Source organism: Pseudorasbora parva, chromosome 1, assembly GCF_024679245.1.
Source record: "Pseudorasbora parva isolate DD20220531a chromosome 1, ASM2467924v1, whole genome shotgun sequence".
NCBI lineage: Eukaryota > Metazoa > Chordata > Actinopteri > Cypriniformes > Gobionidae > Pseudorasbora > Pseudorasbora parva.
The window spans coordinates 8,982,918-8,998,934 of record NC_090172.1 but is presented as its reverse complement, the minus strand read 5'-3'; the positions used below and the strand labels follow the sequence as shown (position 1 = coordinate 8,998,934).

Genomic DNA, 16,017 nt, shown 5'->3' with positions numbered 1-16,017 from the left:
GTAAATAGTTCTTAAAAGAATAATTTAGAAAAAGAATAATCTAAATAACTATTTTCCACTATAAAGAACCTTTTGTACAATAGATAACTTGCAGTATTACCTTCAGGAATTATAATTTGGTAATCTTATTATGGTGCCTTGGATGCCAGTATATCTAGAAGTTGTACCTTTTATTAAAACGTTTATTCAATGTCTGGTAACAGCTTTTGTTTTGAAATCTAGTAAACAAGTGTAGGGTGTTGTGGATGAGTAAAGTCTGTCATCTATTAATGTTCTCTCTGTCTATCTCTCAGGGTCGCCAGGAGGATGCGGAGGAGTACCTTGGTTTCATTTTAAATGGACTGCATGAGGAAATGCTGGCACTGAAGAAGCTTATTTCTCCACAAGAAGAAAGTATGTTCCTTTTTGGTTCTTGCAGTGTTTGCAAGAGAAATTCTCTCTCAGCTGGAGTCCTGCCCACTCTATATTTATTAGGTTTCTGATTGCTTCATACTAACTAGATGTCTTTTTCCGTCTCTGAGCAGAAGCGCCCACGCAAAATGGGCCTGAGTCTCAGCCTGGTGTGGAGGAAGACCCTGCTGAGAAGGAAGAAGGCAGTGATGATGAGTGGGAACAGGTCGGACCCAGAAACAAAACCTCCATCACCCGGCAGGCGGATTTTATTCGCACACCTATCACTGATATATTCGGTGGCCACATCAGGTAGGCTTTGAATGTATGTTTCCATGTCAGCTACTTCTAGTTACTGTAGAGCAGTGATTCTCAGGCTGGTCCTCTATGTATCCCTAGTGTAAAAGCTCCTATATACTGCATAGCTTCAAAGGTGGAACCTGACCTAAAAAGTCTCGAGAACCACTGCTGTAGAGTCATTGTCCTCATAAAGGCCCTGATATACTCATGACAGTTCTTTTTTGTTCTTCGCTTAGGGGTAAAAAGAAGTTCATCGAACATCCCGGCGCTGCCCATGATGCTGGGTGCGTCATTTATGTGAATATGTGCTGCGAGCTTTCATCTCAAAATAAACCCGCAACAAAAGTGAAGCAGTTAAGAAAGCATCTGATTATAGCAATGTGGATATGTTTGCACACGCTCTGCAATTTACTCCACTTTATATAGCACTATACAATAGGTTGCTTAAAGGGTTACTTCAGTGATTTAGCATTAAGCTTTGTATTTAAACTGAGTCATTAATGTAGTAGAAATGTGAAATATTTTTTTTATTTGGTGACTTCTATAGACAGAATGTATTTGTCTCATGAGGATTAAAGACAACAATTCCCAGAATGCACTTGCTTCGCTGCCCTACGAGTCCACTCCCAAAGCCACCGCTACTTTTTTCACTTTTCCACCCTGTTCATCTTCATAAAATCAGTTCAGTTGGAGAACAGACACTACAAGCACGATCATTCGAATATACACCAGGGTTTCTACTGATACAAAGCCGTATGCTAATTCGCTGAAGTAACCCTTTAAATGCAAGCAGCTTTACAGTATTAAACATGGGGGGGAAACGGTGTCAGTGTTAAATTTGATTAGAATTACAGCAGTCTGATCTTGACGAACTGAAGAGAAGACTGAACTACTTATAACTACTGGCATTGACCAGCCAGAGCAATCGTATCTTGAAAGTGTTCGACAAGCTTTCAAACTCTCAAAATGAACTTCTCACAAACTTTGATTTGGCCTGATTTTTTTTCTGAAATTACGTGTCACCGGTTCTTTCTAAAAATCTGCTTATTTGTCTGAAAAATAAAATAAAAATCTGAAAATAAAATCTGAAAAGTATTTCAGGGCCTTAACAGTTTCTGTGTAGGACACCTGACCTCTGTGACATTAAACCACAGAGGTGGGCGGATATGCAGCACTTCTGGAGAAAAAAAAACTTGCGGAAAAGTAAAGCCATGGCATTAGGTTTGGTTTTTTCATTGTGCTATGACACAAGGGCTTGGTAAGTTTGATGTTATCTTCAGCCCATTCTGCTGTCCTAATGCTCCTCCAAGCTGTGTGGCTACAGCCATTACGAACAATTCACTGCTGAAAAACAAGCCTTGTGGTGCACCACCACAGCCCAGCTAATTTTGGTGGCTGCAGAAACGCAGATGCCTGAACGTGTGGGGGCGTCAAGGATTAGATGGAGACTTTTTTTTCTTAGCTTTTTGGGCTATGGTCTGGATATGGAGTCTTTGGTAGTCTGTTGGAGAATTTAATTGCATAGCTAAGCCCTTCTTTTGTTTACTGTTACCCCTTTTCCACCAAGGCAGTGCTGGTGCTAAATCGGAGCCAGAGCCTAGTTTCAAATCGGTTCTTTGTGTTTCCACAGCCAAAGCACTAGCTCCGAGCCAGGAAAAGTGGTTCTTAAGTAACACCAAAACATTGCTGGGCTAGAAGTAAGAACCGCTTGCGTCACCGGCTGGGGGCGGCGTTACCGTGATCAACAAGATGAACACAAACCTGTGACCGCCATTTTTTCAATAGCAGCTAATCAAGCTAACAGCTGCTGGATTGTAATCTCCGTCTATACAAATCATGGAGAGCTGCACAAATGCGTTGGATTTGCGGCGTTTTAATGCTGATGTAGGATCATAAAGCCATGAGCCACTGAGGGAAGGCTTGTTCGAGATGCATCGGCGCGCGCTGTGCAGACTGATTGCGTATGACATCAAAGTAGAGCGAGCTCCAGCGACTCCTTATGCTTTTGAATCGCTCACACGGTATTTTAATACCATATACGGATCGGTCTGCGCAGCGCCGATGCATCTCGAACAAGCCTGGTGTGTTTGTATTTCCCGCTGCCTCGCTAGCATTGCTAAAACGCTAGCGAGAAAGATGAGACGTATACAGTGACGTAAGACCTAGCTCTGTGGTGGCTCTCTTACATGTGGAAAGCCAAACCGGTTCATAAAGGCTCTCAAGTCGAACCAACTTAGAGCTCACATTAGCACGGGCTCTGAACTAGCATTTGGTTCATTCTGGTGGAAAAGGGGTATGTGAGGAAAAATACAGTTTGGGGCTTTCAGATTCACAGTAGTATGCCCTATTCTCCAATTGCCCCAGGCAATGCTTTTTTTGATCTATTATTTTGTTTTTAACAGAAAATGGTTTACATGTTACCTCTAAAATTGGTCACAATCCATTTTTTTAAAACTTTTTTTAATTTATTTTTTATTTTTTAGATCTGTGGTATACCAGCAGAGCTCAAAAGAGTCGGCCACCTTGCAGCCCTTCTTCACGCTGCAGCTGGACATCCAATCAGAGAAGATCCGCACAGTCCAGGAGGCCCTGGAGGTACTGGTGGCGCGGGAGTCCGTTCAGGGCTACACCACTAAGAGCAAGCAGGAGGTGTGAATAATTAACTCTAAACATCCCACAGATATGTCTGATATGTACTGTTTCAGTGTCTCCCCCCTCATAAGTGAAACCTATTTTAATGCCTGAAGTAAACAAATCTCTAGCTGTTTTGTTGTATCTGTCAGTTTGTTCATCTGTCCCTCAATTCAACAAATTCAACAAATGTGCAAAATAGACAAAAATGATAACTTGATTTTTTCCGGGATTTTCTTGATAACGATAATTAGACGATATTTTGCTGTGTGTTATTGTAATACTACCTTAGTGCTGGTGATCAGCTGACTCCTAAAGTTTTTGATATTCTTCATATTCTGCGTGGTCAGTTCAAAGCAGTGATAGATATCATCTTTTACAAAAAGTTGTATTGTATCAAAAATTTATGAGCATTTTACCTTTTTATATTTATATGGTTTATATATACAGTGACTTGCGAAAGTATTCTGCCCACTTGAACTTTGCGACCTTTTGCCACATTTCAGTCTTCAAACATAAAGATATAAAACTGTAATTTTTTGTGAAGAATCAACATCAAGTGGGATACAATCATCAAGTGGAACGAAATTTATTGGATATTTTAAACTTTTTTTTAACAAATCAAAAACTGAAAAATTAGGCGTGCAAAATTATTCGGCCCCCTTAAGTTAATACTTTGTAGCACCACCTTTTGCTGCGATTACAGCTGTAAGACGCTTGGGGTATGTCTCTATCAGTTTTGCACATCGAGAGACTGACATTTTTGCCCATTCCTCCTTGCAGAACAGCTCGCGCTCAGTGAGGTTGGATAGAGAGCGTTTGTGAACAGCAGTTTTCAGTTCTGATTCTTGATTGAATTCAGGTCTGGACATTGACTTGGCCATTTTAAACCATGATGCTGCCACCATGTTTGACAGTGGGGATGGTGTGTTCAGGGTGATGAGCTGTGTTGCTTTTACGCCAAACATAACGTTTTTGCATTGTTGCCAAAAAGTTCAATTTTGGTTTCATCTGACCAGAGCACCTTCTTCCACATGTTTGGTGTGTCTCCCAGGTGGCTTGTGGCAAACTTTAAATGACACTTTTTATGGATATCTTTTAAGAAATGGCTTTCTTCTTGCCCCTCTTCCATAAAGGCCAGATTTGTGCAGTATACGACTGATTGTTGTCCTATGGACAGAGTCTCCCACCTCAGCTGTAGATCTCTGCAGTACATCCGGAGTGATCATGGGCCTCTTGGCTGCATCTCTGATCAGTCTTCTCCTTGTATGAGCTGAAAGTTTAGAGGGACGGCCAGGTCTTGGTAGATTTGAAGTGGTCTGATACTCCTTTCATTTCAATATTATCGCTTGCACAGTGCTCCTTGGGATGTTTAAAGCTTGGGAAATCTTTTTGAATCCAAATCCGGCTATAAACTTCTCCACAACAGTATCTTGGACCTGCCTGGTGTGTTCCTTGTTCTTCATGATGCTCTCTGCGCTTTAAACGGACCTCTGAGACTATCACAGTGCAGGTGCATTTATACGGAGACTTGATTACACAGGTGGATTCTATTTATCATCATTAGTCATTTAGGTCAACATTGGATCATTCAGAGATCCTCACTGAACTTCTGGAGAGAGTTTGCTGCACTGAAAGTAAAGGGGCCGAATAATTTTGCACGCCCAATTTTTCAGTTTGATTTGTTAAAAAAGTTTGAAATATCCAATAAATTTCATTCCACTTCATGAATGTGTCCCACTTGTTGTTGATTCTTCCCAAAAATTACAGTTTTATATCTTTATGTTTGAAGCCTGAAATGTGGCAAAAGTCGCAAAGTTCAAGGGCGCTGAATACTTTTGCAAGGCACTGTGTGTGTGTATGTATACATATATATGTATATGTATGTGTGTGTATGACCAGGGGATTCATTGCAGGTTTTACACATTTCACACTAGTGGATCATAACCGTGTTGTAAGTGCTGCTTCAAAATGCCAAAAGAAGAAACAGGAGCAAGAGACAAAAAATGGAGAGTAGGCTTTTTATTGAAAACTGCATTTAAACTGAAACCATTCATCAGCTAATCAAAATTTTAAAGGGGGGGTGAAACACTCAGTTTCAGTCAATCTCATGTCAATCTTGAGTACCTATAGAGTAGTATTGCATCCTTCATATCTCCGAAAAGTCTTTAGTTTTATCATATTTATAAAAGAAATATGGGCTGTACCGAGTCTTTCCGGAAAAAAACGAGCGCCTGGAGGCGTATCGTGTGGGCGGAGCTAAAGAATGACGAATGTGCACAAAGCGGTGATGTCCTCAAGTGTGGAGAAACTCATCGCTATCTCAGCTAATACAGATAATGATCCACAATCAAATCTGAGGCTGAAATAAATTGAACAGGAGAAACGGCAACATCAGGATGTCCGTCTCTGTGATATGTACTGTATTTAGGGGCCTTTGTGTGTCTTTACGCGCAGTTTATGAGGACATGATTCGGTTTATGGACTATTGTATGTGACTAGACATTAGAGGTAGCAAGCAAAACGGTTTTGCACGTCAGAGTCAGACTAGTGTTATACAGAACAACAATGGAGTAACCGTTAGCGCATTTGAATGACGAAGCACGCGATCGTATCGTTTACTGATGTTTACTCATGCGACGGTAGCCAATAGCAGAGACATTTGAAGTTGATTTACTCACCGGCTGCTTCCAAAGCAGGACCGAACCTTTATCGCTGTGACCGCTCTGTCAAAAACACACTTCTTTGGTATGATTTGGTGAAGTCCTGTGATAGCAGTGACCATGGAAATCCACTTTGCGACGCGACTGAAGCGATGCCTTGAAGCTTCCCGTCATTTCTGCGTTCAAATCGGTTCAAATGCAGCGCTGCCTTCCCGGAATGCTGTGCTGAAGCGTTGAAGTCGCTCGACGTCACCCATACGAATAAAGTGGAGCGCGGCGCGTCATAAGTGTTCACGGACGACTGGATCTGCACCTGAGAGACTGTTTACTGCGTGCATTTCCTCTCTCTCCCTCTAGTTACGCGCACGCGCACCCTACCGGAAGAAGAGCCCGTACAGCCCATACAAAGACCTTCCGATCTATTTAACGTCAAGTAGACCCATACTCGAAAAAAACTCGCCGAAACTTGTGAGAAACCGGAAGGAGTATTTTTAACACATAAATACTCCATCAAACGTCCAACATTAGTTTTTGAAACTTTGTCTATGTTTAGGATGGGAATCCAAGTCTTTAACAGTGTAAAAAGCTCAGTATGCATGAAACAGCATTTCACCCCCCCTTTAAGACCATAGCCATTAAAAGGTCAAAACAAGTTTAATGAGCTTAGAGGTGACTAACCTGTAGTAATGCATAAATAACGTTCTGATGTTTTAAACACAACATTGAATATTGATATTTGAAATTATTTAAACCGTGAAAAGATTCTTTAAATGTGAAACTAAAACCGCCACTAGGCGGCAGCAAGTCACTGTTAATGAGTGAGTCATTGATATTCAACGGATTCATTCAAACGGCCAATTCATTCAGGAATTAATCATTTGACTATTTAATGTAACATGTACATTACTTGTAAACATGTAAACTTGGTAACCCGTTTTCTTTTATCGCAGTAAGGTCATAAACGGCGTAAGCATAAACCGGTCGGGACAGGTAGTTTTTTGCCTCTTACCTCGATTTCGCTCAGTATGTAAACACATTAACCTGTTTTCTGTCGGCTTATTGATGTGCGCATGTGTGATGGTGACAAAAACGCAAACTAAGAGCAGATTTAGATGACAGAGGGAGCTAGCATTTTGCATGAAATAAGGACGTATATCACAAACGCAGACTTTTTTAAGACCCAGAAAATTGTAAAGATGTGTTCTTCTCATCTAATGTAGTAGAAGAGGTTCAGTCAAAACGCTGCATCTTTAACTTCATGAAGGATAATATGAGCCAAAAATCTCCTGCTGACACGGTGCATGCTTTATTTAACATCACAGCTGACGATAACATTTGAAAAACTCAGTCCGATACGGACATTATTAATTTTGACGTCACTACAGGGAAATAAACCAGTTTATTAATAGTCATGTAAATGCGGTTTACTTGCATTGTCAGTTTACTGGTTTGCATGTAAATGGGGAAAACTGATTATTTCAATAAGCTGATTTTTTTTGTCATCAGCTTCTGGTGTACATGTAAACGCACCCAATGATTCAAATTGTTTGTTCAAAAAGCTGATTCATTCAGTAAGGAAAACATAGCGTGTGTTGCTCAGAGGCGATCACAGTGCTGTGACTTTGTTTTGAACTATTCTTGTTGGTGAAAGAGTAACAATGGGCAATATGGTGTCTAAATTGTAAGTCTCTTATTAAATTCTTGTTTGGTTAACTTGTATAAAATCAATATCACATTTGTTATTATGCTGAGAACTTAATTCTTCCTATGATATTTATTAAAAATACATGCAGTGAAAGCGTGCACCCGCACTAGTCAATCTTCAATACTAAGTTACAACACGTGGTGTGCGCGCACATCAGGTAGTGTACGCGCGCGCACACATTCTGGGTGTGTGTGTGTGAGGGATTTACTTGATAATGTCAGATCGCACATCGTTAAAACGACTATTACGATATTATTGCAGACGCTATATATATATATATATATATATATATATATATATATATATATATATATATATATATATATATATATATATATATATATATATATATATATATATATATATATATATATATATATATATATATATATATATATTGCACGCTCCTAGCTGTTTCTCTTGGAACTGAAACAAAAAAACGGGACATTTACTTCAGGACACAAAGAATGCTAAAATTGCAACCTTTTTGCGAAATTGCGAAAATTTATGAAAAATTTAATTAACCTTGCCATGGCGAAATAAGAGTTCAGTACATGGACATCACATACTGTGAGTCTTAAACATCATTGCCTCCTACTTATGTAAATCTTGTGAATCCATAACTCCACAGAAAAAAAAGTGCTTCTCAGCATAAACCCAACAGTGACGCAAGCATTGGGGATCATTTATATGCACGCCCCCAACATTTGCATCTGTCCAAACATGTTCATTGTCAAGCGGAAATGGAGCAAATCAAAACAAGCTGCTCGCCTGGACACACATCATGTTCCAGGCTGTTCAGGAGAGAACTGAGGACTTTTCTAACCTTCCCACAGATAAAAAATGTCCACAGTCATGGTTGATGTTTATAATCCGATACCACAACAATTTAATTCAAGATCGTTCGTTTGTTCGGCCCATTTCAAGCAAACTTTGCTCAGCGTCTTAAACGGAAGAAAGTGACAACTATATTCCTGCAAGCAGTAAGTAGCGATTTATCCACTTATTGACTGTTTAAACAATTTCTGATTAAATCGAAGGTTTCTTAGAGAGACCGCATTGTCTAGATAACGCAAGATGCTAGTACAGTAACAATAGGAAACACCAAGTACCATACAAAACTAAATACTGTGTCTAATGACAAAAGGGTACAATTATTTTGTATTACAAAATACAACCGTAGATACTTTGCTTAGATCGTTCACTCGATTCTTGTTCTAGCAAACGCCACCTTTTCCACCATATAATTTAAAACGACAGTCATTTGACAAGACTATTCATTTTGTAAAAATATAAGTTATATATTTATATTTTTGAGAACTGAAGTATGGGGTTTCCTATGATGTTTTTGCTACATCAGTCACTGCGTAACGTTAGCCTACATTGTGACTAACGTTATATAAACATGCAATATCACTGACGAAAAAAGACAAGTCTAAAAAATGTAGGCTGAATGACACTTTAAGCAGAACATCTCAAATGGAGATTGCTGAAATACAGCTTACTTGTTTATTGGTGTTTTCAGATCGTCCTTGCGAGATCGCATGCATATGGTTGGCAGATTGGACATGTTTAGGTAAAAAACGGAGTGAATACGGGTTTCTTTTCACAAAAAAGCTCTGTTTGGGGGATTTAATTACTGAAATCTGGCAACCGCACGAACACAAGCTCTTTCTCGCGCGCAAATGATCTGAAAACACCTAATAAACAAGTAAGCTGCATTTTATCAATCTCCATTTGAGGTGTTTTGGTTAAAAGTGTTATTTAGTCGGTCTGTGTTCTGTCAGGACTTGTGCGCCGCTTTACTGAACAACTGAACTGCTGTGAGCTGCTGAAATAAGCCAATCAAAGCAGAGCTCAACATTAATATTCATGACCCTTCCAAATAAGGTAAAAACAGAGCATCACATCCTAGGGACAATTTCTAGTGTTGTAAATGGACCTGTAATACTGTATCTGGACAATTTTTCCCCTTAAATAGCCCACATACCCTCTATGTAGATATCACAGAACAATTTAACATATTGTTTTTAAATCATTCTAGGGCACCTTTAATCTGCAAACAAATAATACAAGTATAAAAAATACAATCTTTTTTACATGACAATTGAGCTGACAGATTCTCATTCACCTTTTAATTAACAGTGTGAAACATTAACTGACATTAATGATCCTATCTCCTTATGCATATGAAACAAAATACAGGCAAGTGATAAGACCATAATACCTAATAGTGTTACAATAAGGACTCCTAAGCTCGATCAAGCTTTATTCTATCCAAATTAACTCACATTACTGTAATTATTATTTATACTTTAATCATTATTATTAGTATTGCCTTCTCTAATAAGAGATTTTCCGCTAATTAGTTAGCTTCAGCTGGAGAACTCTCCTCTCACCGGCTCTTCTTGTGCTGGCATGTTTCATCAGGTGCTCCAACATACATGTCGTGCTCCTGTTAAAAGCAAGTTGCCCCTTGCATGTATTGCACACAATGACATTCTTGGTTCGAAGTTTTGTGAAACTTTCCCACACTTTGCTAGATCGGATTAGTTTTGTCATAATTTGTGCTGTTCTCTTCTACCACAATAGCATTTGTAAGGGCTGCGTTACACTTTAGCCATACAGCGGCGTAGCGGTCAAATCGTGATATTGCAGGCCCTTACATTAGGTCATGTGAGATCAAACGACTACTCGACAAAGATATTTGTCGACAATTTGTTATTGACGACGCTGTTGACAATGTCGACTAATCGTTTCAGCCCTACTTCATTTCACCGTTGGCAAACAAGTCTCAGGTTGATGCTGGATTTGCAGACATATTGACATTAAAACATAATGCTGTTCCTTTTATATTAAATCCAACAGGAATGGTGCAACACACTTATGTGAGTAACACGTGTTTTGTATATGTAATAGTATTGCATTGTTAGAGATCGTTTTGATTGTGTGTACGTGTCTAACAGAACATACCTTTAACACGCTGTCACAGGCTGGAGAATACTTTTTGTTAGTTCATTGCGATTCAGGGTCAGACTTGGACATGTTTCAAAGCCCAATGTCCTGGGGCTATGCGTTTTCCAGACGGGCTACCAAGAAATAAGCTGGTTGGCAGGCCAGTGAATCTCAAATTGTGAAACAATATTCCTTTCTTGATCTTTTGCTGACATGCGTGTGCGCGCTCGCGCGTGGTTCGCACTTATATCCACCGATCGAGCGGGCCAAGTAATACAAAATCAATCCAATTCCAATCAATCGTGGGTGGATGAGAAATAAATCATTTTTGTTTGATAGACATTTACGAGCCCTGTGGTCGAGAGAATTGACCTCAGACAACAGTATAAAAAAATAAAAAAGCCAGTTCATGACACCTTTAAATTTGTTGAAGTATTGAGTTTTAGGTCTTAAATAATTTTAAACAGGTCTTAATTTACCAATGTCCATGTAACGCTATCTCTAATGCTCATTGAAATGGTCCCGCAGCACACGTGTTTATTCTGGAGTTTTGTAGTTCTTGTGCCTATTTCTAGGCTCATTACTCTTGAACGATCAAATACTCACGTTATGCACATGTCCATATCGGAACTTGAGTTATAAAGTTTGGGAAGCGTGTCAGTAAGTATTGGATCTGCGCATTACTGTAAGTTCTCAAAGTGAAAGCAATCTAATATAGCTTATAACTGCTCCTGTGTGTCAATGTTAAACAAACAGCATCACGAATGGGGAAAAAAAACGACACTTACACTTAAAGCACTTTATATCGGTATCTTTGTTGTATTTATTTGTCCTATTGTTATTTTTTTTTAGCATATATTTTATTACTTACCGATTACTTGATTCATTAATTACTTGAAAACTTTTACTTGTATTAAGCAATTGGTTATTGCTGTGGTGTACTTGTAAGATTTTGGTCATATTTTCCACCCTAAGCGATTATGTTATTAAAGCTACACTGTGTAACTTTTTTAGTTTATTCTTAGCTAAAACACTTAGTTCTTTCAAAAATATATGTGCTCATTAATGTATATTTACTACTTTTTAAGTAATAAAGTATTCTCCTAAGTTTATAATATGCCATTGAAAATACATACGGGTGAGGGTTCGAATGCTGGTTGCCATGTTGCCTCTTCATCTTGAGGAAGTACATTAGCCAAAGAGGGACATACCCATAAATTCAAGCTTCGCCTTACACGTTTTAACATTTGATGGCACCGTGTCCAATGTGAAGAGGGGGATTGCCATCTTGGACTAAATCGGCCACCTTAGGAGTTCAAACGAAATCGGAATTGAGAGGAACAGAAACTATTATTCACTGGATGGTCATATACCTTTTCACCGCTAGATGGGGGAAAATATCACACAGTGTAGCTTTAAAGCTAGATAGATAGCACACCACTGGACTAGCCCTTTTTTTGTAATGCCAAAAAAGATTAATGTATTTGTTTTATTGCCATGTGACACACACACACACACACACACACACACACACACACACACACACACACACACACACACACACACACACACACACACACACACACACTATATGTGACATTATACACATTAATGTCAACCATATTATCTTATATTTAATTCATAATTGTCTTAAAAATGTCTTAAAAAGTCTTGCATTTGACTTGGTGAAACCTGCAGAAACCCTTTTTAAATTTGATTCTGACTTTTTTGTTGATGTTGAATTCTTGCACTTTTTGTCCTTTTTTGCTTTTAGATTGAGATCAGCCGGAGAGTGACTCTTGAAGAGCTTCCTCCAGTGCTGGTACTTCACCTCAAGAGATTTGTCTTTGAGAAGACTGGTGGATGTCAAAAACTGGTCAAGAATATTGATTACCCTGTTGATCTGGAGATCAGTAAAGGTGCTTATTTAATTTTTGTTTCTTCATTAAAACTATCTCTGCTGATATTACGTTGTTTTTAGCAGGTTTCACCAACTAGTCAGTTAGTTGTAGATTGCATGATTTTAGTTGCACTTGTTCTGTACCAGGTGACATCAGGAGGATAAAATCTGCCCACTCCATTCCAACTGTAGCTGCCTGTCATTTTATTTGTTTAGTGACCTCTATTCAACTAAATATATTATTAATATAAATTTACACCAATCAGGCATAACATTATGAAGATAGTGTGGGTCCCCCTTTTGCTGCCTAAACAGCCCTTACCCGTCGCGGCATGGATGCCGCTTAGACCCCTGAAGGTGTGCTGTGGTATCTGACACCAACATATTCTGTTATCCTTCAAGATCCTTTAAGTCCTGTAAGTTGATCTAGGAAATGTGGAGATTTGGAAGTCAATACCTCAGACTTGTTGTTGTGTTCCTCAAACCATTCTGAAAATTTTTTGCTTTGTGTCAGGGCACATTATCCTGCTAAGAGTCCACAGCCACCAGGAAATTGTTTTCCATGAAAAGGTGTACATGTAGGTGGTACGCATCAAAGTAACATCCGCATGGATGGTAGGACCCAAGGTCTGCCAACAGAACATTGCCCAAAGCATCACACTGCCTCTGCCGGCTGGCCTTCCCATTATGCCATGTGTTCCCCAAGTGACACACAGGCACCCAGCCATCCACATGATGTTAAAGAAAACGTTATACATCAGACCAGGCCACCTTCTTCCACTGGTCCGTGGTCCGGTTCTGATGCTCACGACCCTACTGTTGGCACTTTTGGTGGTGGGCAGGGGTCAGCATAGGCACCCTGACTGGTCTGTGGCTATACAGCCCCATATGCAAAAAACTGTTACGCATTGTGTATTCTGACACCTTTCTATCAGAACCAGCATTCATTTTTTTTTTAGCAATTTTAGCTACATTAGCTAGTCTGTTTAACCGAACCACATGGGCCAGCATTTACTCCCATGTGTATCAACAAGCCTTGGCCACCCATGACCCTGTCGCCTGTTTACCACTGTTACTTCCTTGAACCACTTTTGATAGATACTGACCACTGCAGAGCAGGAACTCCCCATAAGATCTGAAGTTTTAAATAAGCTCTGACTGTCTAGCCATCACAATTTGGCCCATGTCAAACTTGCTCAAATCTTTACGCTTGCCCATTTCTCCTGCTTCTACCACATCAACTTTGCTGAGAATGTTCATTTGCTGCCTAATATATCCCACCCACTAACTTGTGCCTTGATGGAGATAGTGTTATCATGGGATGGTGTTATGCCTGATCGGTGTATATCTAAACAACACAAAAGTAAATTGTTTATAAAGCACATTATAGGCTGACTTGGCCATGCCCATCTGAAATGGTCTGTTCATTCAGACCATCTTGTATTTCTTTGGAGTCTCCACACACACTTTCATCATTTTGTGCACATGGGCAATGCAGGTCCAGTCTCTCCCTGTTTCACTTCACAAACCTCTATTTTAATGGATTGTTTGAGAGTGAAAAAAAATGTTTGAGCAATACTCTCCATGTGCTCTCAATTCTGCCCCTGACAAGGAGACCAGGTTCCCCTACTAAATATGAACCTGACCAAAAAAAAAACAAGAGCACTAATGAGGGAGTAACATAAAGACTTCTCTATTGTGATGGTTTCCTGCTCATGAAACTAGGCTACATGTCAGTCATTAACTACAAGTCTGCATGTTAGTCCATCTGGATACTATTCAGATCTGTATTGAATTGATAAAGTAGTCTACGAGTGTTAAAAAAAAAGTATGCTGGTTCTCACAAATGGATCATCTTAATAGTTAGCTGTCTATAAATATGCTGTATGTATTGAAATGGTTTATGATTTTCAGATCTCTTGTCACCGGGGGTCCGGGGCAAAACTTTTAAAGGCCAAAGAACCTACAGGCTCTTTGCAGGTACGTGTTTTTTTTTTTTTTTTTTTTAATTATTTATTTGGCTTCGAATCAATCAATCAAACAGACTTGATTTCTATAGCCCTTTACAGCAGCCACAAGGTGTCCAAAGTGTCCAAAGAATGCTTCTCCTCTGGTCTAATTAACCTAAAACCAGGATGTAGGCCATTCAAAATTACAACATTATCTTTAGTATTGTTAATGTTGTTGTTGTTATTATTAATATTTGATCGTGTCTATGCCTTTCCAGTTCATTGAGTATTAAATTCTAGGCAGCCTCTGACTATCCACCTTATTTATGTAAAAGCAGGTACAGCCATTTATAAAATAAATGTGTCTGGGTTCCGGTGTCATCCTCTTTCAGTTATGTAAACCGCTGCTTGATTATTGCAAACTGGTATTTCTTACATATTATTTTAATGCATTGTTATAATTACCACATTGGTGTTAGGGGTGTCAAAATTAATCGTGTTGTTGATGCATCGTGATCAGTTATGTAGACTAGACATGCGAAACGCTATTGGATAATTCTTATAACTGACATTTCTCTGGGCCAATCGGAATCTTAGCTCACTTCAGTCAGAATCTTGAAGCACACAGCGCCAACTGAGATCGCCATTGAATGAGATGCCTGGCTATCGAGATACCACACGAGTCTGACGGATGGAAGTAAGCAAGCTTAGTGTTCAATTCAAGCATGGGTGTAGATTACGGGACGTGTCCCCTGCACTTTTAATAGTGTACTTTCGTCCTCCGCACGTTTACTGGGTCTCCCCGATCCTAGTCGACCCGCTCCGAGCGGGATATGAACCAGCGTTACCTGCGCAAGGGCGTGCAAGTTAACAGGGACGCTAAAGAGAGCTTTCTCTACCTCGATTGTGCGCTTCTTGAGGTCACAATCAATACATGAATACATGATAAATACATCAAGATTTAAATTCAGAGACAAAAAATAATCTATGCATGACCTGTCATTTTATTCGTATCTAAATATGAGGAGGACGCTCTCACAGAAAGTCCAAAAGCAGATTCGTAGAAACTTTGTCACTGGAGCTGCAGCTGAAGGAAAACAATCGTTATGAGTGATGAAACGTGACGACGACAATCAGACGATTGCGACAATATATATATGCTTTGTGTTTTTCAAGCCATCTCAATGTAGGCTATTTATTGACTATAAAGTAGGCCTATATCATATGAATAATGCAGTGCTAACTGACAGCTTTTGAAATGTTTATCTTCTGCTCACCAAAGCTGCATTTATTTAATCAAAAATACAGTTAAAACAGCAATATTGTGAAATACCATTACAAATGAAAGCAGCCTTTTTCAATGTGAATATAGTAAAGTGTGATTTATTCCGGTTATCAAAGCTGAATTTATCATCATTACTCCACTCTTCAGTGTCACATGATCCTTCACTAATCATTCTCATATGAGGATTTCATAATCAAGAAACATTTTTGATTATTATCTGTGTTGAAAACAGTTGTGCT

At 39.2% G+C, this 16,017-nt stretch overlaps 1 protein-coding gene across 4 annotated transcripts in view; it reads left to right on the top strand.

Annotated features, from left to right (window-relative positions):
- usp10 (ubiquitin specific peptidase 10) overlaps positions 1–16,017 on the top strand; it is a 62,392-nt gene that overhangs the window by 42,522 nt on the left and 3,853 nt on the right. For 2 of the 4 annotated variants that reach the window (XM_067417100.1, XM_067416955.1), the window contains 6 exons: positions 294–393; positions 525–702; positions 927–974; positions 3,174–3,339; positions 12,419–12,563; positions 14,459–14,524. In XM_067417100.1, the coding sequence (XP_067273201.1) occupies positions 294–393; positions 525–702; positions 927–974; positions 3,174–3,339; positions 12,419–12,563; positions 14,459–14,524 (703 nt within the window). The remainder of the gene's footprint in view (positions 1–293; positions 394–524; positions 703–926; positions 975–3,173; positions 3,340–12,418; positions 12,564–14,458; positions 14,525–16,017) is intronic. The other 2 variants (XM_067417186.1, XM_067417025.1) reach the window with 1 other exon arrangement.